The following is a 24,633-nucleotide window of genomic DNA, read 5'->3' as shown; positions in this document are numbered from 1 at the left end:
CGCTCATATCAAATGCCATGCCTGGTGCTGTGGGCCTTTGGAGCCCCACCATCCTGGACAGCTTGTCCTCACGCTTTGGGTCACTGTAAGTTGCCTTCAGATGGTTTTCCAGCTCATCTTTCATGCATTCAAGCTTCCTACTTTTACTTTCCACAAAGAGCCCTTTTGCAAACTTGTATGGATTTTTAACGAACTGCTGCCTAATTTTCTTCTTTTCCTTCCTTTGACTTAGCCTCCTTTCTCTTCTCATCAAATCCCTGTGTTCCCTTTTCACCTGCCCTTATAACAATTTTAGACCCTCCTTTTCATGCTCCTCAGCACTTAACCACAACGTCCTTAACCTCTTTTTCTCCTTCCGCAACTTATCAGCTTTGCTCTTCCTTCTTGATGGTCTGCCCTTCTTCTGTCCCTGCCTTGGTAATTGCTCCTTCTCCAGGCCAAACCTCCTCAAACCTTCCTCATACACTGTCTCTGCCAGCTTCCCTAACTTCTTTTCAATCGACCCCTTGAACCTGCGTACTAGTTTACTCACTTCATCAAACTGATTGTATACCGCTGTATCATTCACCTTTGCCCACTTAATCTTGGGTTTCTTTTCAGGTATCCTCTCCACTCTGCTCAACTGTGGTATAACTCCCACTGTGGTTAGCCTCCTGGGGAGTTGGACTACACGTCTCTTGGCCGTACAGCCTGCGCTGCTGAGCAGGGTCCTTTCTCTTGCACACTTTTTTCCTTGGTGAATACGTAACCCATGATAGGTCTTAAAACCGCTTTCCGCAGCATTCGTACCTCTCAATTCTGTAGTCCGTGTCCAGTTCAAGTTCCAAATTGTCCGTATCCGGTCCAACGCTCAATTCCATGTTGTCAATCTGTGATCGATTATCCTCCCCCCGTTTCCAACGATTGTGGGGGGCTTCCTCTCTTAACCGGTTAGAGGAGAAAATTTGGAATTCAACACTTGGAATTTTGAAAAAAGGTTGGCCAGTTCTGGAGATATTTAAATTTTTGTGGCTACTGCCTCATATAGAGGCTGTAGCCACTATGTCATCATGCTGTAAGAGTGTAACAATCGCGCATACGCATACAGGTGTTCCTATTAAAATGGCCGGTGAGTGTATACAATTTGGTTCACCATTCGAAATAAATGGACTAGACTAAAGAAATCGCTTTCAGACACATTTATGCTTATTACCGAGGGGAAAGTGCGTTCCTATTTTAAAATGTACTCCAGGTTGTCCCCCTTTCCTCGCCGCCTTCGGCCAGTGGTCCCATGTGTGATTGTAGATGTGATGCACTTCCGAGTTGTTACAGGAAGTTGTCGAAAAGAGTATTGAGACCACTGAGCTCTAGTGCTGGGCCTTTTCCGGGAAATAAGAGTTTGGGTCATGGCGACAGCGTGTACACGTCAGCCTTGGTTCGGAGGTTTTAGTTTCAAAAACTGAGGTAAGAGTAGAATAATATAGAGTACAGACACTTGGTATATTTAAACTGTTCATTTTTGGATTACGCTTCATTTTTGTGGCTACTGCCTCCTAGAGTAAATATATATGCTATATTTACTGTATGGACATGGCATCAGAAAGCAATTTTATTTATAATTAGTAGTCACATGTACCAGGCGGCACGGTGGTGTAGTGGTTAGTGCTATCACCTCACAGCAAGAAGGTCTGGGTTCGAGCCCCGTGGCCGGCGAGGGCCTTTCTGTGCGGAGTTTGCATGTTCTCCCCGTGTCCGCGTGGGTTTCCTCCGGGTGCTCCGGTTTCCCCCACAGTCCAAAGACATGCAGGTCAGGTTAACTGGTGACTCTAAATTGACCGTAGGTGTGAATGTGAGTGTGAATGGTTGTCTGTGTCTATGTGTCGGCCCTGTGATGACCTGGCGACTTGTCCAGGGTGTACCCCGCCTTTCGCCCGTAGTCAGCTGGGATAGGCTCCAGCTTGCCTGCGACCGTGTAGAACAGGATAAAGCGGCTAGAGATGATGAGATGAGTCACATGTACCCATAGGGTACCTATTTTTCAAGTACGGCCGCCCGGGCCTATTGTTTTATCATATCGCATAAAATAGGTACCCTGTGGGTACATGTGGTTACTGCTTATAAATAAAATTGCTTTCTGATACCATGTCCATACAGTAAATATAGCATATATCTATATATTTACTCTAGGAGGCAGTAGCCACAAAAATGAAGCGTAATCCAAAAATGACCAGTTTAAATATCACAGAAGTAAAATATACCAAGTGTCTGTACTTTTATATTATTCTACTCTTGCCTCTTAGTTTTTGAAACTGAACCCTCCGAACTGAGGCTGCCGTGTACACACGGTCGCCATGACCCAAACTCTTATATCCCGGAAAAAGCCCGGCGCTAGAGCTCCATGGTCTCCATACTCTTTCCATACACTTTTACACTTTCCATAACAACTCGGAAGTGCGTCACATCTACATCACACATGGGACCACTAAAGGAAAGGGGGACAACCTGGAGTATATTTTAAAATGGCAAAAAAAAAAAAACCCCAGGTAATAAGCATAAACGTGTCTGAAAGCGATTCCTTTAGTCTAGTACATTTATTTTGAATGAACACCGGCCATTTTAATTGGAACACGTGTATGCGCAGCGCGTGACTGTTACTCATTCTTACAACATGATGAATAAATAAAAAGACGTGGGTGGCACGGTGATGTAGTAGTTAGCACTCTCGCCTCACAGCAAGAAGGTTCTGGGTTCGAGCCTAGTGACCGACGGGGATCTTTCTGTATGGAGTTTGCATGTTCTCCCTGTCTGTGTGGGTTTGCTCTGGTTTCTTCCACAGTCCAAAGACATGCAGTTGGTTTAATTGGTGACTCTAAATTGACTGATTGTAGGTGTGAATGAGTGTGAATGGTTGTTTGTCTCTACATGTTCAGCCCTGCGATGATTTGGCAACTTGTCCAGGGTATACCCTGCCTCTTGCCCATGGTCAGGTGGGATAGGCTCCAGCTTGCTTGCGACCCTGCATAGGATAAGCGATTTATGGATAATGGACGGAAAAAGGTGCAATAATTGGCATTTCTTTCCATCATTTTATCATGTCGTGATCTGTAGCGTTTATTTATTGGATTTACACCCCACTAACCATACATATTTAGAGTTCTTGAACTGTGGGGAATTGAATGTCATAATGGTCATTTACCTCTGGTGACCTTGGTACAACCTTGGGGACCTTTAGCGCGACCTTGAGACTGACGTGTTTCGCCCATTGGGACAAGTTTTTCTGTCTTGAATTCAAATTTTAGCCACAAACACTCAAACCATAGAGATTTACACTCCATACCAGGCAAGGAGTTACAAGCTACACAGAACAGTGACCTTAGGTTAGCCTGGCAAGCCAGACTAAATGTGAATATTTAGTCTGGTCTCGGTCGTAGACATTTCCGAAGGGTGTGGGTAGGAACAACCTGTTGTCTTTCAAACTGTCTCTGTGCATATAGGCCAACACTCTGACCAATCAGCGCAACAGTGACTGTGACGTAGTCAGAGCGACAGAAAGCAATGGGGGAGCCAGCTGGTAGATCAGACTTTTGCCATAGCCGGTCGGCAAAACAGCGAAAACGTCCTTCTTGAAAAGGAATGAGTGGAGAGCCTCTTCCTGCTCATGTTTCAACGAAAACTCCAAGTCTAATTCTTCTAAAACCGATTCCAAAGCGGAGTCAAACGCACGCTGTTCACTAGTGGTAGCCATCTTTCCTGTTGTGCTTTCTCCAGCATCGCGCAGCCTTGTCGTCACTCCTGCAAAAGCCTGCCCAAAGAATCCAAACAAAAACCTTGCGTTGTGATTGGCGGGCACGATTTGATGCCCGGGGTGTGTTGTTGATATGGTCCGAGGCTAGACCCACTCGTAGGCAAAAATATTTTTGGCTGCTAGGCGGGTGGGTCTAGTTTACTAGGCTAACCTAAGGTGACATTTAAGTGACCTGAGGCCTTACAGTACTGGACCATGGATAATGAGGGTCGAAATCTGGCGATAATTTACTCAGTTCGCAACAAACCTGGCAATGTTGTATACCAAAATGCTTAGAATTGCACTACAGAACTTTTTCTAAATACAAAATGGGGGCTATTCCTAACAGTTTCAGAAATCCTAGTAAATTCATCATATGGCGCTAGAACATTGTGGCTCGTCTCGGCCAATGTGGCCTTATATTGTCATTAAATAAAACTTGAAATGAGGCCTAAAAACTCAGATTTCTTAAATTCATATGCAAATCCTAGTTGCGCAAGTATAATTTGAAGAAGTGGCGCTGTTGGTATCATTGTTGCCTCACAGCTCGAGGGTCTTCAGTTTGTTCCTGAGCTCGGGTTACTGTCTATTCTGTGTTTTTGTGTGGGTTTCCTCTGAACTACTCTGATTTCCTCTCAACTTCCAAATACTTGCTGGTAGATGAATTAACAAGTCTAAATTGCCCCAGATGTGAACGTGTGCAAGTATGGTAAGCTGTGAGGGACTGGTGCCCCATCCAGGGTGTGTCCCTGCCTTGCACTCAGGGTTCCTGGGATTAGTTCTAGATCAGTCAGTTACTGAAGATGAATGAATGTTTCTATCATAAATTGATGTTGATTTTTGGAAGTGATTGGAAGAAAATTCCTGTTCTAATTTTATCTACAGATTGGAATGAAAAGACAATTTACCAATTTATTGTGTTTTATTCATTATATTTAGTTTTACCTTCAAGTTAAATTGTGAAATCAAGTTGTGACCTGCTATCTTGCTTTTCTGTTCTCATCTAGATGATGTGAGTGAAGTTGGTGAAGAAGACAGCTTTCTTGGTCAGACCTCATCAGCAGCACCTCAGTCATCAACATTCAGTTATTTTTCCGCCTCAGGGGGCAACAGTGATCCATTTGCTTCAATCGGGCCTAAGTCATACCTGCCTCCTGCTTCTTCTGTTGTCCCAACAGCTGCTGCTCCTTCATTAGTGTCCAGTGCTGCAAGTCTGCAACCGACCCCTCCGATTTCTCATGTAAACTCTGCGCAGCAGTATGGCAATGCGGTTTACCAGAACCCCATCAGCACACACACTCCTTCACCTACTGTGACGGCTACTCCTCCACCCCAGGCCAGCCAGCAGCCCTTTAATCCATATCGTCTCACAGCCACAAGTAGCAAAGCCAGCCCTTATATCATGGCTCCTGAGCTACAGCAGCAACCTCCTCGTCAGACTCCACAGCATCTCAATCCCTACTCTCAGACCCTACCACCTCCCACATTCCCGTCTGCACCCCCAACGTTCAACCAGGTATGGTCTCTTGTTTCTCAGACCTTAATCATACTGATTATTAGAGTGGGAATAAGGTTCCCCATAAATGACTGACTGGAAAGGTTTAAATTCTACAACTGTATGAGAACCATTATTGGGCTCTTGAGCAAAGACCTTAATTCTGCAAAATATAAAACATATATTTTTCTTTCCATGTCAGGGTTAGAAAATTTTGTAGCTGTTCACCTGAAGTCAGGTTTTCAGGGTCGTGTCCCCCCCCCCCCCCCCCCAAGTATTACTACAGTGCCTTGAAAAAGTATTCATACCCCTTGAACTTTTTCACATTTTTCCACCTTACAACCACAAACTTAAAAGTTTTTTTTATTGAGATTTTATGTGATAGACCAACACAGAGTAGCACATAATTGTGAAGTGAAACGAAAATGATAAATGGTCTTCAAAATTTTAAACAAATAAAAATCTGAAAAATGTGGTGTGCATTAGTATTCAGCCCCCCTGCGTCAATACTTTGTAGAGCCACCTTTTGCTGCAATTACAGCTGCAAGTCTTTTGTGGTATGTCTCTACCAGCTTTGCACATCTAGACACTGAAATTTTTGCCCATTCTTCTTTGCAAAATAGCTCAACCTCAGCCAGATTGGATGGAGAGCGTCTGTGAACAGCAATTTTCAAGTCTTGCCACAAATGCTCAATGGGATTTAGGTCTGGACTTTGACTGGGCCATTCTAACACATGAATATTATTTGATCTAAACCATTCCATTGTAACTCTGGCTGTATGTTTAGGGTCATTGTCTTGCTGGAAGGTGAATCTCCTTCCCAGTCTCAAGTCTTTTGCAGCCTCCAACAGGTTTTCTTCCAGGATTGCCCTGTATTTAGCTCCATCCATCTTCCCATCAACTCTGACCAGCTTCCCTGTCCCTGCTGAAGAAAAGCATCCCCATAGCATGATGCTGCCCCCACCATGTTTCACAGTGGGGATGGTGTGTGCAGGGTGATGAGCAGTGTTAGTTTTCTGCCACACACAGCGCTTTGCATTTAGGCCAAAAAGTTCAACTTTGGTCTCATCTGACCAAAGCACCTTCTTCCACATGTTTGCTGTGTCCCCTACATGGCTTCTGGCAAACGGGACTTCTTATGCCTGTCTTTCAACAATGGCTTTCTTCTTGCCACTCTTCCAAAAAGGCCAGATTTGTGGAGTGTACGACTTATAGTTGTCCTGTGGAGAGATTCTCCCACCTGAGCTGTGGATTTCTGCAGCTCCTCCAGAGTGATCATGGGCCTCTTGGCTGCTTCTCTGACCAGTGCTCTCCTTGCTCGCTCTGTCAGTTTAGGTGGATGGCCATGTCTTGGTAGGTTTGCAGTTGTGCCATACTTTTTTCCATTTTTGAATGATGGATTGAACAGTGCTTCTTGAGATGTTCAGAGCTTGGGATATTATTTATTTATTTATTTATTTATTTTTTTATAACCTAACCCTGCTTTAAACTTCTCCAGAACTTTATCCCTGACCTGTCTGGTGAGTTCTTTGGTCTTCATGATGCTGTTTGTTCTTCAGTGTTCTCTAACAAACCACTGAGGACTTCACAGAACAAGTGTATTTATGCTGAGAGTAAATTACACACAGTAGGACTCTATTAACTAATTAGATGACTTCTGAAGGCAATTGATTGCACTGGATTGTATTTAGAGGTATCAGAGTACAGGGGGCTGAATACTAATGCACACCACTTTTTTTTTCAGATTTTTACTTGTTTAAAATTTTGAAGACCATTTATCATTTTCGTTTCACTTCACAATTATGTGCTACTCTGTGTTGGTCTATCACATAAAATCTCAATAAAAAACTTTCAAGTTTGTGGTTGTAAGGTGAAAAAATGTGAAAAAGTTCAAGGGGTATGAATACTTTTTCAAGGCACTGTATTTTGGCAAACCTACATATGATGTACTGTACAAAAGTCTTGGGCACATGTAAAGAAATGCTGTATACCAAAAAAGACTTAAATAATAATGTTTCAACATTTAAAAAAAATACTATAAGCAGCAATAAGCCATAATAAATGAAATGGTCAGAATTTGGTTTGAGATGACCCTTTACTTAAAAAAAAAAAAAAGTAGTCTCAGGTAGAATGAGTGCGTGCAGTTTTATAAGGAAATGAGCTGTAGGTTTTACTGAGCATCTTGTAGAACCAGCCACAGTTCTTTTGGACACTGTCACACTTGCTTCTTAATTTTGCAGCAAAACCCAGTAGCCACTTTTTTTTTTTTAAATCAGAATTTCTCTCTTATGCTGCTCAGATACAAACTTTTTTTTTTTTCCCTGTAAGATTTAATTTTGTGCTGGAAAACAAATGTTTGGAACTCTAAAATGGTTTTGTACCAACTAGATAATGTGGAAGTCATAAAATAGAAATCTATAACCAAGTTTGTATTAAAAAGAAGAGGGGGGCCTAAGACTTTTGCACAGTACTGTATATTGTGTATCAAGTCTTTTTAAGTGTAGTGATATGCTCGTCATGTTACCCACTGCTAAATGTGAATCTTTGAGTTGATCACAGTATTTGACATTACAATGTTCTAAAAAAGGCCTTTCTGTTTCACTAATGGGGCTTTTCCACTACCAACGCGGCTGAGTTGGGCTGAGCCGTGCCGTGCTGAGTTGGGCTGAGTCGAGCTGAGTGGGGCTGTTGGGGTTGCATTTCAACTACAACCACGCTGAACTGTGCTGGCTGGAAGTGGGTGGACACATTGGGTGGAGTTAGTGAAAGTGGGTGGACGTCACGTGATGTCGTTAGGCGGCGCAAATGGTGACATCAGTGATCTTTTAAGCGGTAGTCTCATGACCCGGATAGTAAACAATAAACATGGAGGACATGGAGTCGTTAGTGTTGCTGGTCTTGGTGCTGTGGCTTGTCACCGACAACGCCAACAGATACTGGCAAGAGCGTATAGATGAGGCGAGGCGCATAAGGCTTCAGAAAGTCGTAATTCTTCTTCCGGGTTTACGGTGTTTACAGATCCCAGCGTGCTCGTGGGGCGTGTGTGGGCATGTGAGGACACTCCTCCTCACCAATCAGTGCACAGGGGAGTGTCTCCTCACGCCCCTAGCCCCACTCGGCTCGGTTTGGCTCACTTCGGCTCACTTCAGCCCCACTCCAAAACCGTGCGAGTTTTGGGTGCTGAGTAAGGCTGAAGTGAGCTCAGTCGTGCTGCTCTGAGGTAGTCGAAACGCGAGCCGTGTTGGGCTGAAGTGAGCTGAAAAAGGGTAGTGGAAAAGGCCCATAAGACAGACAGCTCTACCCATGTCGTCAGTATCCTATTGTTTCTCTGTAGCCTCCCCCTCCACAGGTTCCTCCCCCACCTTCAGGACCCACCATGGCAGGACCTATGGTTCCAGCCAACCCCATGATGCAATACTCGTATAATGTCTATGAGCCTGTTCAGCCTCACTGGTTCTACTGCAAACAAGTGGAGTCCAGGAAAGTTTGGCTTCCCTTCAGTATCTTGGATTCCATACAACTAGAGGAGACTTTTAATTCTGGTAAGCAGGACATGGTTGAAATATTATATTATGCTTATTTACAACTCCAAATCAGAAAAACGTGGGATGGTATGTTTAAATTGAAATCAAAACTGAAAACAATGGTTTGTAAATAATCTTTGACCCTATATTGCACTCATAACAATACAACAGCACATTATTTGATGTACCTCATTTAATTTTTGTTTTTCAAAATAAACATTTCAATTTTGATTATTGCAACACATTTCAAAAAAAGTTGGGACAGTAAAGCATTTACCACTTTGTGATGTTGATTACTTCTCACAACACTTAAAAGATGTTTAGGGATTGAAGACACCAAGTGGTGAACTATTTCAGGTCCCCCCCCCAATTCTTCCTGCAAACAAGTCTTAAGGTATGCAGCAGTATGGGGTTGTCACTGTCATGTTTTTTCGTTTCAAAATTTGCTGCACGTTCTCGATTGGGGACAGATGCCACCTTCTTCCCCAGCCATGCCTTTGTAATGTGTGCAGAATGTGGTTTTACATTGTCTTGTTGAAATATCCCTGGAAAAGATGTCTTGAAGGCAGCATATGTTGCTCCAAAATCTCACTGTACTTTTTCTGTATTAATGCTGCCATCACAGAAGTGCAAGTTACCTTGACCAAGGGCACTGATACAACCCCATACCATGACAGACCCTGGCTTTTGGACTTGTTGCTTGTAACAGTTTGGATGGTTCTTTTGTTCTTTGGTCCAGAGCACACAGTGTCCCTTTCTTCCAAAAAAAAAAAAAAGACCTGGAATGTGTTTGTCTGCCAATACACATTTCCACTGTGTGATGTTCCATCCCAGATGCCTCCAAATCCAGACAAGTCGATGGCACTTCTGAACACAGTTAACATTAAAGCTTCCTTTCTGCACAGTAAAGTTTTAACTGGTTTGTGGATTTAACTCTGTACTGCAAGGCAAGTTTATTTATATAGCACATTTCATACACAATGGCAGTTCAATGTGCTTTACAGAAGTAAAAAAAACAGTAAACAATAGAGAAATAAAATTACATAAAATAATTTTATTTTTATTCTAAAACAATTAATTAAAAGAAATTAAAAGAAAATAATAAGAATTAAACAGTAGTAAAAATAATAAAATGAAGTAGTAGTTCAAATAGGATGAGAAAGAAAAAAAACCCCCAGCAGAATAGAATAAAGAATAAAATAGGATAAAGCTAAAGTAAATTTAAAACATGCAGAGAAGTAAAGATTATAAAGAATGTAAAGAAGACAAAATTATTTAACAGAAAGCATCTGAAAACAGCTTGGTCTTTAACCTAGATTTGAAGCTGCCAACAGCAGGAGCATTTTTAATGTCCTCTGGCAGTTGGTTCCATAGCTGGACTGCATAGTAGCTAAAAGCTGCTTCACCACACTTTGTTTTAACAACTGGTTTTAATAGTAAATTTTTCTGTTTTGATCTGGTAGATCTGATTGGGTTAGGCCGCTGCAACATATCAGAGAGGTAATTGGGCCCTGAACCATTTAGAGATTTGTACACCAGCAGCAATACTTTAAAGTCAATTCTGTAGCTTACTGGAAGCCAGTGAAGGGACCTTAGAATTGGAGTAATGTGCTCTGTTCTTTTTGTTCGTGTGAGAACCCTCGCCGCTGCATTGCATTGCACTGTAGAGCTTGACAAAGGTTTGCCAAAGTAATCCTGAGCCCATGTGGTTATATCAGCTATAGATGAACGACGGTTCCTGATGCAGTGCCGTCTGAAGCATCGGAGATCACAGGTGTTCAGCTTAGGCTTGCGCCCTTGCCCTTTGCACACTGAAATTCCTCCAGCTTCCTTGAATTGTTTAATATAATGTACCGTAGAGGGTAAGAGATCCAAATCCCTTCCTATCTTTCTTTGAGGAACATTTGTTTTTAAACATTTCCATAATTTTCTTATGCATTTGTTGACAAACTGGAGATCCTCAGTCTGTCTTTGCTCCTCAAAGACTAGGCCTTTCCTGGACCCTGATCTTGTACCAAATCATGATTAGTCACCTGTTTTACCTCATAGCTAACTCTAAATAGCCCCCATCCTAACAAATTTTTTTTGGGAATGTGCTGCAGGTCTGAAATGCAGGAATGGATGTCTATTAACAAATGAAATGAAGTTGACCAGACAAAACATGAAAGATCTTGGGTTCATATTGTCTGCAATGAAATACAAGTCAAAGTAAATTCAGAAATCAGTGTGGGGTGGTTTTTTTTTTTTTGTTTTTTTTTTGTATTTTCCATACCAACCCAACTTTTTCTGATTTGTGGTTGTACTTGGTCCAGTCCCATAATACCAGTCAAAAATTTGGATACGCCTTCTAATTCAGTGGTGGGTTTGTTTTTTTTTTTTTTTGCTTTATTAGTTAAAATATATTTCATGTCTTAAAGTATGGATGGACTTAGTTGAACAGTTCTTGACATATGGATTACTACAGTTGTGGAATAGGGCTATTTACTGTTTGATTTCAAACACATGAAGAAGGCAAGAAATTGCACTAACTTTTGACGAGGCACCACTGTTAATCGAAAAGCATTCCAGGTGACTACCTCATGAAGCTGGTTAAGATAATGCCAGTAGTGAACAAAGCATCATCAAGGTAAACGGTGGCTACTCTGAAGAATCTAAAATATGAAACTTTTTTTTTTTGGGACCCCCCCCCCCCCCCCCCCCCCTTTTTTTTTTTTTTTTTCGGGTCACCACATTTTTCCATATATTATTTCATAGTTTTGATGTCTTTGGTATTGTTCTACAATGTAGAAAATACTCAAAATACAGGGAAACCTATGAGTAGGTGTGTCCAAACGTTTGACTGGGACTGTGTTTTCATCAGCACTGCATATTTTCAGTTATATGCTTTGAAAGCCTGTTAAGAAATGCTGGGTACAGTACACAAGATCACTACTGTTTCTAAATAGTTTTTATGATTCTTATCATTTATTAAGCACAGACTCTGTGTTCAGTGCTTTGTTGATTTCCACCATTTTTTTTGTGTGCGTAACCAAAGGTTCCTTTACATTTTTCTGTTTCTGACCACCGAATAAGTGAGTTTTTACTAGTCACAGGCTTTTATCGTTTTTGTTTTAAAAAATGTTAATTATGTACCGTCTGAAACCAAGTAACAAACATCAAGTTTTAGTTTTATTCCAATAAACACCCTTTGGGGGGGAAAAAAAATTGTGTAGCCCAATTTGGATGGGATTTGATATCTCCAATGACCTTTCACATGCCTCCTCCGTGATAAAACTCTCATGTCCAGATGGTAATTAAACTATTTATACAACCAAGAAAGTTGATGAGAGACTTTCTCAGTTTTGTGATTTCATGAGCTGCACTAGGTGACTAAATAAGCGGAGTAATAGCAATAAAAAAAAAACTTTTTCCAACTCAAGAGGCAGAATCTGCCTGCAAAGTCACAAATGTGTCTAACCGGATGGGACTAAAATCAGACCGAGTAAGTAATTTTTAGTCTGTACTTTTATACAGACATGGCCAATTTGGACAGAAATTAAATCTGAGCAGCACCTGCAAATGATGGAAGCATTCCAGGTCCTCATGTAAATTGAATCCCAGCCAAACAGGGCTTATGCCATATTTCAGTGATAATTAAAACGCATCATAAGAGCTGAGTGTGTACAGTTTCCAGTATTAAGCTAGGGAGTTGAGTGGTAGCAGGAACTGGTGGTTGTTGTTGTTGTTAATAAAATATTTTGTATGTTTCAATATCTCAGTCCAGCCAGACCCCGAGAATGTGATCATAAGTACAGATGGTGCACGCTATGATGTTCAGCTTTATGACCGCACTCGCACTGCTGTGTACTGGGAAGAGGAGCCAACTGAGGTGCGCCGCTGTACCTGGTTCTACAAAGGAGACACGGATAGCCGCTTTATCCCCTATTCTGAGGATTTCAGTGACAAACTGGAGGTATTTCACATCCAAATTATTATTATTATTATTATTATTTTCTTTTTCTTTTCTGTGTGTGTGGCTGTACTCGGATTTATTCTTACATGTTTTGGATTAAACTAGCAGAAAGAGAAGTGTGAGACCATAGAAATGTTACTTTTAACAGGCAGAATATAAGAAAGCCGTTTGTACTAACCAGTGGCACCGCCGGCTGGAATTTCCTTCAGGAGAAACGATTGTTATGCACAATCCAAAGGTATGCTGCTCATATTAGTCTTCCAAGCATCTTTTATGGGCTGTGTACTAAAGAGCTCCCTTGTCATGTTTATTCAAAACGTCATTGGTGCACGTAACAGGTCATAGTGCAGTTTCAGCCAACAGCCACGCCTGATGAATGGGGCACTACACAGGATGGTCAGACTCGGCCCAGAGTGGTGAAGAGGGGAGTGGATGATGACCATGATGAAGTCCCAGATGGTGAGTGGAACAATTTTAATTTATTTTGCTCACTTCTTCCTACAGTCACGCTAATATTTTAAAGTTCAGTGCTATGGTCCATCCTCTTCTTACACACACACACACTGCTTTTACTGCATATATACATTGCTTTTCACTGATGTATTGGTGATATGCCAGTTTTTTGTATATACCGCTGCCCTGGTATGCATCCTAGTACTTGGTCTGAAATAGCTATATGGTGTGTGAACAAGAACTGATCTTAAAGTTGTATTAGTAAATGTTTTAACTAAATGTCAGAGGTGGACAAAGTACCCAAGTTCATTACTTAAGTCAAAGTACAGATCCCACTGGTCAAATATTACTCCGATACAAGTGAAAGTTGTCCAGTCAAATTTTTACTTAAGTTAAAGTACAACCCCGATTCCAAAAAAGTTGGGACAAAATACAAATTGTAAATAAAAACGGAATGCAATAATTTACAAATCTCAAAAACTGATATTGTATTCACAATAGAACATAGACAACATATCAAATGTCGAAAGTGAGACATTTTGAAATTTCATGCCAAATATTGGCTCATTTGAAATTTCATGACAGCAACACATCTCAAAGTTGGGACAGGGGCAATAAGAGGCTGGAAAAGTTAAAGGTACAAAAAAGGAATAGCTGGAAGACCAAATTGCAACTCATTAGGTCAATTGGCAATAGGTCATTAACATGACTGGGTATAAAAAGAGCATCTTGGAGTGGCAGCGGCTCTCGGAAGTAAAGATGGGAAGAGGATCACCAATCCCCCTAATTCTGCGCCGACAAATAGTGGAGCAATATCAGAAAGGAGTTCGACAGTGTAAAATTGCAAAGAGTTTGAACATATCATCATCTACAGTGCATAATCTCATCAAAAGATTCAGAGACTCTGGAAGAATCTCTGTGCGTAAGGGTCAAGGCCGGAAAACCATACTGGGTGCCCGTGATCTTCAGGCCCTTAGACGGCACTGCATCACATACAGGCATGCCTCTGTATTGGAAATCACAAAATGGGCTCAGGAATATTTCCAGAGAACATTATCTGTGAACACAATTCACCGTGCCATCCACCGTCGCCAGCTAAAACTCTATAGTTCAAAGAAGAAGCAGTATCTAAACATGATCCAGAAGCGCAGTCGTCTTCTCTGGGCCAAGGCTCATTTAAAATGGACTGTGGCAAAGTGGAAAACTGTTCTGTGGTCAGACGAATCAAAATTTGAAGTTCTTTATGGAAATCAGGGACGCCGTGTCATTCGGACTAAAGAGGAGAAGGACGACCCAAGTTGTTATCAGCACTCAGTTCAGAAGCCTGCATCTCTGATGGTATGGGGTTGCATTAGTGTGTGGGGCATGGGCAGCTTACACATCTGGAAAGACACCATCAATGCTGAAGGGTATATCCAGGTTCTAGAGCAACATATGCTCCCATCCAGATGACGTCTCTTTCAGGGAAGACCTTGCATTTTCCAACATGACAATGCCAAACCACATACTGCATCAATTACAGCATCATGGCTGCGTAGAAGAAGGGTCCGGGTACTGAACTGGCCAGCCTGCAGTCCAGATCTTTCACCCACAGAAAACATTTGGCGCATCATAAAACGGAAGATACGACAAAAAAAAGACCTAAGACAGTTGAGCAACTAGAATCCTCCATTAGACAAGAATGGGTTACCATTCCTATCCCTAAACTTGAGCAACTTGTCTCCTCAGTCCCCAGACGTTTACAGACTGTTGTAAAGAGAAAAGGGGATGTCTCACAGTGGTAAACATGGCCTTGTCCCAACTTTTTTGAGATGTGTTGTTGTCATGAAATTTAAAATCACCTAATTTCTCTTTAAATGATACATTTTCTCAGTTTAAACATTTGTCATCTATGTTCTATTCTGAATAAAATAAGGAATTTTGAAACTTGCACATCATTGCATTCCGTTTTTATTTACAATTTGTACTTTGTCCCAACTTTTTTGGAATCGGGGTTGTACTGAAGTACTTGCTTTTAAAAATACTTAAGTATTAAAAGTACGTTTTCTGTCAATGCATTATTGTATTATTGACAACGCTTATAATACCTCATGCCTCTGAAACAACCGACTAGATTATTTTGTGAGTTCACAAAATTAATGCATGCTGTGCATTGTGGTGGTTTAATGTTAAACTAGCTCGTCAGTGAAGCTCCACTTGACATGCTAGCAAACTCTCTCTTTTTTTTCAAACAAAATCATATCGGGTAGCTAACATTACTAGAAAAGAGAGATTTCTACGTTGTTTATTTGGCAAGATTATGCTAAAACACATTTCTGAAAGGGCGGCACGGTGGTGTAGTGGTTAGCGCTGTCGCCTCACAGCAAGAAGGTCCAGGTTCGAGCCCCGTGGCCGGCGAGGGCCTTTCTGTGCAGAGTTTGCATGTTCTCCCCGTGTCCACGTGGGTTTCCTCCGGATGCTCCGGTTTCCCCCACAGTCCAAAGACATGCAGGTTAGGTTAACTGGTGACTCTAAATTGACCGTAGGTGTGAATGTGAGTGTGAATGGTTGTCTGTCAGCCCTGTGATGATCTGGCGACTTGTCCAGGGTGTACCCCACCTTTCGCCCGTAGTCAGCTGGGATAGGCTCCAGCTTGCCTGCAACCCTGTAGAACAGGATAAAGCGGCTAGAGATAATGAGATGAGATATTTCTGAAAGGACTTCAGATAAGTTAACGTTATTCATGTTGACGTAACTGTTTTTACATGCTAACTAACAGTGTCCAAGTTAACTAGCTATGTGTTAATGTTAGCCATGGACAAGGCTATGGCAACTTGGTGGGCAAATCCATAGAAAGTCGTTTGGCTAACCAGACTGCATAACTATTGCAACATTATCGCTAGCTCTAAAAGCACAGACCACTTCATTGCAAGCTTTCTCTTGGAATAAAACATTTACATACCTCAATATGCTACCGCAGGTTGGATGGCGAGTTTTTGTAGGTAAACATTTAAAATGAAACGAATCTTTAATCCTTTCAGAAAAGTGAAACATGGATTCTAGGTATGGCCATGGGTGCATGCATTCTGCGGAAGAACCACCTCCTTCCATTCTGCCATCAACTGATCGAGTTCAAATATTGCTGCTGAGAAATCACTGAACTTGATTTTATACAGTCTGTGAGCGTGACGTAACCCGAGTGAGTGAGTGATTGATTACTGACCGGCTGTCTCAGGGTCACTTGCGAAAAAATCAATCACATTTTTAGAAAAGGAAAGAAAAAAACATCCACTTTCAAAGCCGCTTCATAGTAACGAGGACCTTGATAGAAATGTAGTAGAGTAAAAAGTACGATATTTGTCTTTCAAATGTAGTGAAGTTAGTCATAAGTTTCCAAAAAAAAAAAAAAAAAAACTTAAGTACAGTACTCAAGTAAATGTACTTCATTATTGTCCACCTCTGCTAAACGTATATAGAACATTGCAGTCTTTCCCCTAGTGCTTAGTCTGAAACGGCTATATGGTATATAACATTGCAATCTCTTCTCCAGGTGAAATGCCACAAGTGGACCATCTGGTCTTTATGGTGCATGGCATTGGTCCGGTGTGTGATCTGCGGTTTAGGAGCATGGTGGAGTGTGGTGAGGCCCAAAAGCTGTTTATGCTTTATTTTTATTGCTAATGAAACTCTAAGTCAGACAGGGACTTTCCTTTATTTCTGATCCATAATTTTGCAGAGTATCAGTATCTTTATTGGTGCTATTGTAAAGGATTTGTCATGTAATAACAATGAGAACTGTGTGTGTGTTTTGAACGGCTCGCAGTGGATGACTTTCGCAGTGTTTCCCTGAAGCTGCTGCAAAGTCATTTTAAGAAGCCTCTAGACGACCGTGTTATAAGTCGTGTGGAGTTTCTGCCTGTGCACTGGCACACAGCCCTGCATGGAGATGCCACAGGAGTGGACAGGTTCGAATACTTGATTCAGATACAACTTAAAACTGTGCAAAAATACAGATACAGCATTTCCCAGTTTCAACATGTTTTAACCCCTAACATGAGTTACTCTTCCTTTAACACGCTGAACCTACAACTATCAAAAAGATTAAGGGACCACTTTCTCTAATTTTTCCATAGCTGTATAGATAAGAAAAGGTGTCTAGTGAGTAAAAAAAAAAAACCAACTGTTGTTGTAAATAAGGAATACATTTGTGTACTTGTGCCAAGCTCACTGAAATAGCTTTTTTTTTTTTTCTCTCCTCCTTGTTTAGGCGGATAAAGAAAATCACCCTGCCCAGCACTGTGCGCCTGCGACACTTTACCAACGAAACCCTCTTAGATGTGCTATTCTACAACAGCCCAACCTATTGCCAGACCATCATGGACACTGTAGCTGTCGAGATTAACAGACTTTATGCATTGTTCATCCAGAGAAACCCAGAATTCAAAGGGGGAGTGTCAGTAGCTGGACACAGTCTAGGTATAAATGTTTCTACTGCATGAATAACCTACTCTGTGAAACAATTCATGATGATTTTATTTTTTCTCCTTCTGTAGTTATATAGCACCACTGCACCTTCCCCCTGCCAAAAAAAATTTTTGCTTTATTATAACCTTTAATTGTTATATTTGTAGGCTCTCTGATACTTTTTGACCTACTGTCTAATCAGAAGAACCCATCTTCTGCCTCAACTCCGAATGGGACTGCTCAGCCTGAAGTTAAACAGGTATTTCAGATAAGTATCAGGTTATTGATCGAACAAGAAACTCATGCTTACTGCTGAGCATGACTCCAGTGGAAAAGATTGAACTGAACAGAATGCTTCAGAGATGAGCGTTTCATTGAATATATTAGTTGTGATTTAATTAGACTGTTTATGGGTTTATAAAAAAAAAAAGCATTCAAGTGTAATTCCTTGACAATAATCGTGTGTACCATTTGGCCATTGTGAACTGGTGTGAGCATTAGCTGTACCTCACTGGATCTTTTAGAATATCTGGCAGTGGGCACTTTTCACATCAAACTATCTGACGAGTCTCATTTCTGTCAGTCATCTCTGAGATGCGTCTAGATTGCATATTAATTATGGACTGGAATAATTAGTACGTGATGTGAATAATCAAGTGTGAAGGGGGGAAGCCATCATTCTGACGCAACCATTTTCCAAATATAGTTGGGACACTTGAGTGCTCATGTTTCAATAAAGGCACTGTGTGTGTGTGTAGGGGGGGATTGGCTTTTGTAATTACTTATGATGCAGAATTGACTAACATGGTTGAGGAATGACCTGGCTGAACTTCATTTTGCCTAGCAGAAGTCTCATCTCTCATCTCATCTCATTATCTGTAGCCGCTTTATCCTGTTCTACAGGGTCGCAGGCAAGCTGGAGCCTATCCCAGCTGACTACGGGCGAAAGGCGGGGTACACCCTGGACAAGTCGCCAGGTCATCACAGGGCTGACACATAGACACAGACAACCATTCACATTCACACCTACGGTCAATTTAGAGTCACCAGTTAACCTAACCTGCATGTCTTTGGACTGTGGGGGAAACCGGAGCACCTGGAGGAAACCCACGCGGACACGGGGAGAACATGCAAACTCCACACAGAAAGGCCCTCGCCGGCCACGGGGCTCGAACCCGGACCTTCTTGCTGTGAGGCGACAGCACTAACCACTACACCACCGTGCCGCCGCCTAGCAGAAGTGTGTTCGACTATTCACATCCAGTAAAATTCCATTTTTGTTAGTGTTTCTACAGAGGAATACACTGAGAATTGAGGCCATAGTTATATAAACAGGCATGTTAATAAACAAACATTCATGGGTACGGTGTTGAGGCAAGGTGGGACAAAAACCACTTGAATGTGTGTACTGTTTTATCCTGGCTTAAACTTCTAAAGAGAATTGTTAGACGTGCATGCATTTTGTAAACATAACTTTTTTTTTCTTTTTTTTTAATGTATAGATTCTATTGTTTCTGCAGACAAACTATTAGGAGATAACCAACCTAGTGGTTTATATGCAAGGGTGTAGATGGTGGATTTACGGTGTAATTCCATAACACCGGAGTGAGTGCTTTTGTGTTTTTTGTTGTAGGTGAGTCCTCCTGAGGTCTTTAGCCCGGCTGCAGCAGAGGAAGCAAAGGAAGAGGAAGATGAGGCCGCTAATTTGTCATCTGTTCTGGAGCAGCTGGGCCTGTCTGAGTACCTCAGCACCTTTGAACAGGAGAAGATCGATGTTGAATCACTGGTAAGAGCAAGTTTAAGTTTATTAATTAATTAATTAATTTTTAAAAAAAATTGTACCTGTATTCATTATCTAAGCCAGCTTGTGCTGTCATCTCCACCCACCCCCTGCAGCTTATGTGCACAGTGGATGATTTGAAAGAAATGGGTATTCCTTTGGGGCCACGCAAGAAGCTTGCAAAGTTTGTTAAAGAGAAGGCAGCGAAGCAGGTAAATGCTGTTGTCTGTAAAACAGGTGCTGTTTGTCTGTTTCTGGGTTTAATGCAGTTATTTAAACCCAGACTTTCTTTGTAATATTCAGGCTACACAACATGCTGCAGGAGAGCAAATTGTAGCTAAAGAAGACCTTAAACAAGTTTCAGCCCCTCAACAGACTGAATCGGTCACAGCTGGTGCCAGGTCCAAAGTCCCAGTGGGCAGACTTATGTCCTCCATGCATGTGGATTACAACTGCTTTGAAATTGGCACTGGGCAGGTAAAGTCCTTGGCCTATCTTTATTATGACCAAAGAACCCTAGTGTGCCCATATATACATTATCACTTCCACGCTGGCAGCCCTGCTGAAAGCTTACTGTAAAAATATTAGCTTGGCTTTATTGCCTTTTTATTACAGCCAGTGTTTCCCACAAACAAGTTATAGACATGGCATTTTGTCAAATTTTTTTTTTAACGCACATTGTAGTTATTAACTTTTTTATGCAACAAAAGGGCATGAACAAAGCTAATGAAGTCAGGGGGAAGTGAAGAGAATAGAATATGAACAAACAAGACAGAAGAACCTGACCTGGTAAAACTCCTTCCCTGGAGGATGTCTGATTGTATCTAATTTAGTGTTGCAGCTACAGAGGAGCTCTTGATGATTGCATTCATTTTCTACACACTTCAGGGATATAGTGGAGCACATGATCCAAGATGGTTACATTTCTTATTTTGTGTAAGTCAGACTTTGACATTAGTGCCTTTTTTTTTTTTTGTCCCCATGTAGGTGTCTGTGGTGTATCATGCTCTGGACTTTGACCCTGTCAATTTCTTTGCACTTGGCTCTCCAATTGGCATGTTTCTGACGGTGCGAGGGGTGGAGAAACTCGAGGATACCTACCAGCTACCCACCTGCAAAGGGTTCTTTAACATTTATCATCCAGTACGTTTCAGCACATCATAGACATTTTTCACTGTCATCACAAAATCAAAACCAATATTTTCCACGCATTCCCACTGTGAATTCTTTTTCAGTTTTTGAAATGGCATGTTGTGTTGTGCTCCAGGTACACTTTCAACTCGCACTTGTCAGACCATTTGATACAGCCTTTTTTTGAAACCACCAAATGGTTTTAATTTTGAAGCCCACTGTTCAACCACATACACTTGTGTTCAAAATAATAGCAGTCCAACACGACTAACCAGATCAATCACCGTTTTTGGTGGAAATTATATTACTACATGGCAGATAATTTACCAGTAGGTGTAGTAGAGTCATAGAAAACCAACAGACCCAACATTCATGATATGCATGCTCCTGAGTCTGTGTAATCGAATAATTAAGTGAAAGGGACGTGTTCAAAATAATAGCAGTGTGGAGTTCAATTAGTGAGGTCATTCATTCTGTGAAAAAACAGATGTCAATCAGGTGGCCTGAATTTAAGGATGAAGCCAGCACATGTTGTACATCCATTTCTCTCTGAAAACCTGAGAAACATGGGTCGTTCCAGACACTGTTCAGAAGAACAGCGTGCTTTGATTAAAACGTTGATTGGAGAGGGGAAAACGTATACTGTAATGAAGTGCAGAAAATGATGGGTTGCTCGGCTAAAATGATCTCCAGTGCTTTAAAATGGACAGCAAAGCCAGAGAGACGTGGAAGAAAACTGAAGACTACCATTCGAATGGATCGAAGAATAGCCAGAATGGCAAAGACTCAGCCAATGATCAGCTCCAGGGTGATCAAAGACGGTCTGAAGTTACCTGTGAGTACTGTGACAATTAGAAGATGCCTGTGTGAAGTTAATCTATCGGCAAGAAGCCCCCGCAAAGTTCCACTGTTTAAAAAAAAAAAAAAAGACGTGCTGAAGAGGATACAATTTGCCATGAACACATCGACTGGCCTAAAGAGAAATGGAAAAACATTTTGTGGACTGATGAAAGTAAAATTGTTCTTTTTGGGTCCAAGAGCCGCAGACAGTTTTTCAGACGACCCCCAAACACTGAATTCAAGCCACAGTACACTCTGAAGACAGTGAAGCATGGTGGTGCAAGCATCATGATATGGGAATGTTTCTCTTACTATGGTGTTGGGCCTATTTATCGCATACCAGGGATCATGGATCAGTTTGCATATATCAAAATACTTGAAGAGGTCATGTTGCCTTATGCTGAAGAGGAAATGCCCTTGAAATGGGTGTTTCAACAAGACAACGACCCCAAACACACCAGTAAGCGAGCAGCATCAGGGTTCAAGACCAACAAAATGAAAGTTATGGAGTGGCCAGCCCAATCCCCAGACCTTAATCCAATAGAATACTTGTGGGGTGACATCAAAAATGCTGTTTCTGAGGCAAAACCAAGAAATGCAGAGGAATTGTGGAATGTTGTCAAATCATCCTGGGCTGGAATACCTGTTCACAGGTGCCAGAAGTTCTCAGAAACCGTGGTTATACAACTAAAATATTAGTTTAGTGATTCACAGGAATACTAAATCCTTAAGATTTTCAGTTTATACAGTAAATATTTGGAGTTTGTAATGAAAAATGCAGACACTGCTATTTTTTTGAACAGCCCAATGTTCATTTTTCTTCATGTTTTGATGAATATAATGTGCAGTGTTCCCAATGCATGGAAATAAAAACTATTATAAGGATTTTGAGCTTTACTCACGTTTTTAAACACACTGCTATTATTTTGAACACAACTGTACGTGAAAATGTCCACAGTCATTGCAGTACCGGTACATGACTACTAGCAATGGGTTAACATGTCCTATTTATTTAGTTTATCGATGTGAATTTGATTTTTATCCCCTGCTGGCTGAAAGGCCCGAAGGGGGATTATGCCGTAGCAATGTCTGTCTGTCTGTCTGTCCGTCCCCTCACCTTTTGAAATAAATTTTTGGAAGAATTTCACAAAACTTGACAGGTTTCTTTATGTCGGTAATATGCATGTTGCAATTTTGTTCAATTCAGTTGCATTTTACCAGAGTTATAGCTGTTGATTACCAAACTTGTACCTTGACAATTTCATGAGGGTGTATTAAGCACTTCTAGCATAGAGAGTTGCCAGTGGGGGATATTGTGTTCTCCGAGCACTCGTTTTTAATGGAAATTTGCTCTATCCCACATGTACAATAAGCTTAATATGTTCTAATTCAATTAGTTTAAAATGTTGTCTGTTTTCAGTTGGATCCAGTGGCATACAGGATTGAGCCCATGATTTTACCGGATATAGAACTGGAACCAGTTTTGATTCCTCATCATAAAGGGAGGAAAAGACTTCATCTTGGTATATATGACAGAATTATTGGTTTGTTTGTTTTTCATTGCCTAGATCTAGTCATAATTAATAAATACCAACTTTCAGTATTTTATTGTGTACAGAATTAAAGGAAAGTCTGTCCAGGATGGGTTCGGACTTGAAGCAGGGCTTTATCAGTTCTTTAAAGACTGCGTGGCAGACCCTGCATGATTTTGCTCGTGCTCATACCTCCTCCACAAAGCTGCATGAACAGTTGGCCATAGTGGCCAGTCAAATAAAAGAGGAAGAGGAAATGCAAAGTGAAGAAGGTAAGTTTTGAGCAGGTTTGCAGGCCTTGTGCATGCTGATGTAGAACTAAAAATTATTTTCTGCAAAATTCTGTTTAGCTGACAGTAAGTTAGTAATGGAGACTCCTGAGCCTGCAAAGGAGGAAGAAACTCTGGTGAAGGTGGGCATGTTGAACGGAGGACGCCGCATTGATTATGTCCTGCAAGAGAAGCCCATTGAGAGCTTTAATGAATACCTCTTTGCTCTCCAGAGTCACTTGTGTTACTGGTATGTGGCATACAGTGTAGTGTTCATTTAAGGAAATAAGCTGGAATATTTATATTAAACTGACATGACTGACTTTTTTTTTTCTCTTTTCTCCCCCATTTCTCAGGGAATCTGAGGACACAGCTTTGTTCTTCCTTAAAGAGATTTATAAGACCATGGACATTTGGCCAGAGCAAACACACTGATGATACTTTAAAAAAATAAAGCACATGAAAAGACATTTTAAACAGTTTTGAACTTTGCAGGAAAGCCTGCTTCAGCAGTTGAATTTTTTTTATTTCCTATTTGTTTTCCTGTACAAATAAGAATGCATAAGTATTATTCTGTATATCTTAAATTAAGAAGTGGAGAATAATAGTGGTAAGTTCTATCATCAGCATTTTTATAGCGCTGTGAAAGATTGATTATTGATTTATAGTGAATCATGGTAGTAACAGAAACCTTACTGCAGTAGGTAAGGAAGCAGTTCTGTCCTATGTAACCAAGCCCCATAATCCACACATTAAACTGATTTTTGTCCAACCTGTGTGTTCTTGTCAGTGTTGTTGAGTCACTAAACCTCGAGTCCAAGAACAAGACTCTAACTGCACCATTGGCTGGTGGTTGTTGCTGCCTTTATGTGAAACCGTCTCTGCTACTGTGTTGGACTAACCTTACTGCTTGGCAGCTCCATTTTAGTTAACAGGCTACAGATAAAAAGCTTGTTCATCACTCAACAAGCCCCACTATCAACAGAGCATGCCACTTCTCTGGGTGGAGTCTTGCCAAATGATTGAAGTTTGAGGTTGTTCCCATCCTCACCTCACTAGTTCTTCTACATATGGAACATACAGCAGTGCATTTTTTTCCCCCACTACTCCAGGCATTTTAATGCCATTTAACGTTAGTTTGTTCCTGAACATGATGCATGAACAAGTGACTGTGCATTCTCTTACACAATTAGTATAAAAATTAATGTACACTACCGTTCAAAAGTTTGGGGTCACTTTGAAATGTCCTTATTTTTGAAAGAAAAGCACTGTTCTTTTCAATGATCACTTTAAACTAATCAGAAATGCACTCTATACATTGCTAATGTGGTAAATGACTATTCTAGCTGCAAATGTCTGGTTTTTGGTGCAATATCTCCATAGGTGTATAGAGGCCCATTTCCAGCAACTCTCACTCCAGTGTTCTAATGGTACAATGTGTTTGCTCATTG

General features: G+C 41.1%; 1 protein-coding gene across 2 annotated transcripts in view; it reads left to right on the top strand.

Moving 5' to 3' along the window:
• Positions 1-23,954, top strand: part of sec23ip (SEC23 interacting protein) — a 30,167-nt gene extending 6,213 nt beyond the window's left edge. The window contains exons 2-18 of one of the 2 annotated variants that reach the window (XM_060926083.1): positions 4,771-5,279; positions 8,608-8,800; positions 12,541-12,734; positions 12,883-12,972; positions 13,073-13,193; positions 16,717-16,806; positions 16,990-17,131; positions 17,434-17,642; positions 17,798-17,889; positions 19,264-19,416; positions 19,527-19,622; positions 19,714-19,887; positions 20,398-20,553; positions 22,802-22,904; positions 23,000-23,185; positions 23,264-23,432; positions 23,539-23,954. In XM_060926083.1, coding sequence (XP_060782066.1) covers positions 4,771-5,279; positions 8,608-8,800; positions 12,541-12,734; positions 12,883-12,972; positions 13,073-13,193; positions 16,717-16,806; positions 16,990-17,131; positions 17,434-17,642; positions 17,798-17,889; positions 19,264-19,416; positions 19,527-19,622; positions 19,714-19,887; positions 20,398-20,553; positions 22,802-22,904; positions 23,000-23,185; positions 23,264-23,432; positions 23,539-23,617 — 2,756 coding nt within the window. In that variant the 3' untranslated portion in view covers positions 23,618-23,954. Of the gene's footprint in view, positions 1-4,770; positions 5,280-8,592; positions 8,801-12,540; positions 12,735-12,882; positions 12,973-13,072; positions 13,194-16,716; positions 16,807-16,989; positions 17,132-17,433; positions 17,643-17,797; positions 17,890-19,263; positions 19,417-19,526; positions 19,623-19,713; positions 19,888-20,397; positions 20,554-22,801; positions 22,905-22,999; positions 23,186-23,263; positions 23,433-23,538 lie in introns of both variants that reach the window. The other variant, XM_060926082.1, reaches the window with a different exon arrangement.
• The last annotated feature ends 679 nt before the right edge of the window (positions 23,955-24,633 follow it).

This window comes from Neoarius graeffei, chromosome 7 (genome assembly GCF_027579695.1).
Source record: "Neoarius graeffei isolate fNeoGra1 chromosome 7, fNeoGra1.pri, whole genome shotgun sequence".
Lineage (NCBI taxonomy): Eukaryota > Metazoa > Chordata > Actinopteri > Siluriformes > Ariidae > Neoarius > Neoarius graeffei.
The sequence above is the reverse complement of the archived record's forward strand: the minus strand, read 5'-3'. Positions and strand labels throughout refer to the sequence as shown.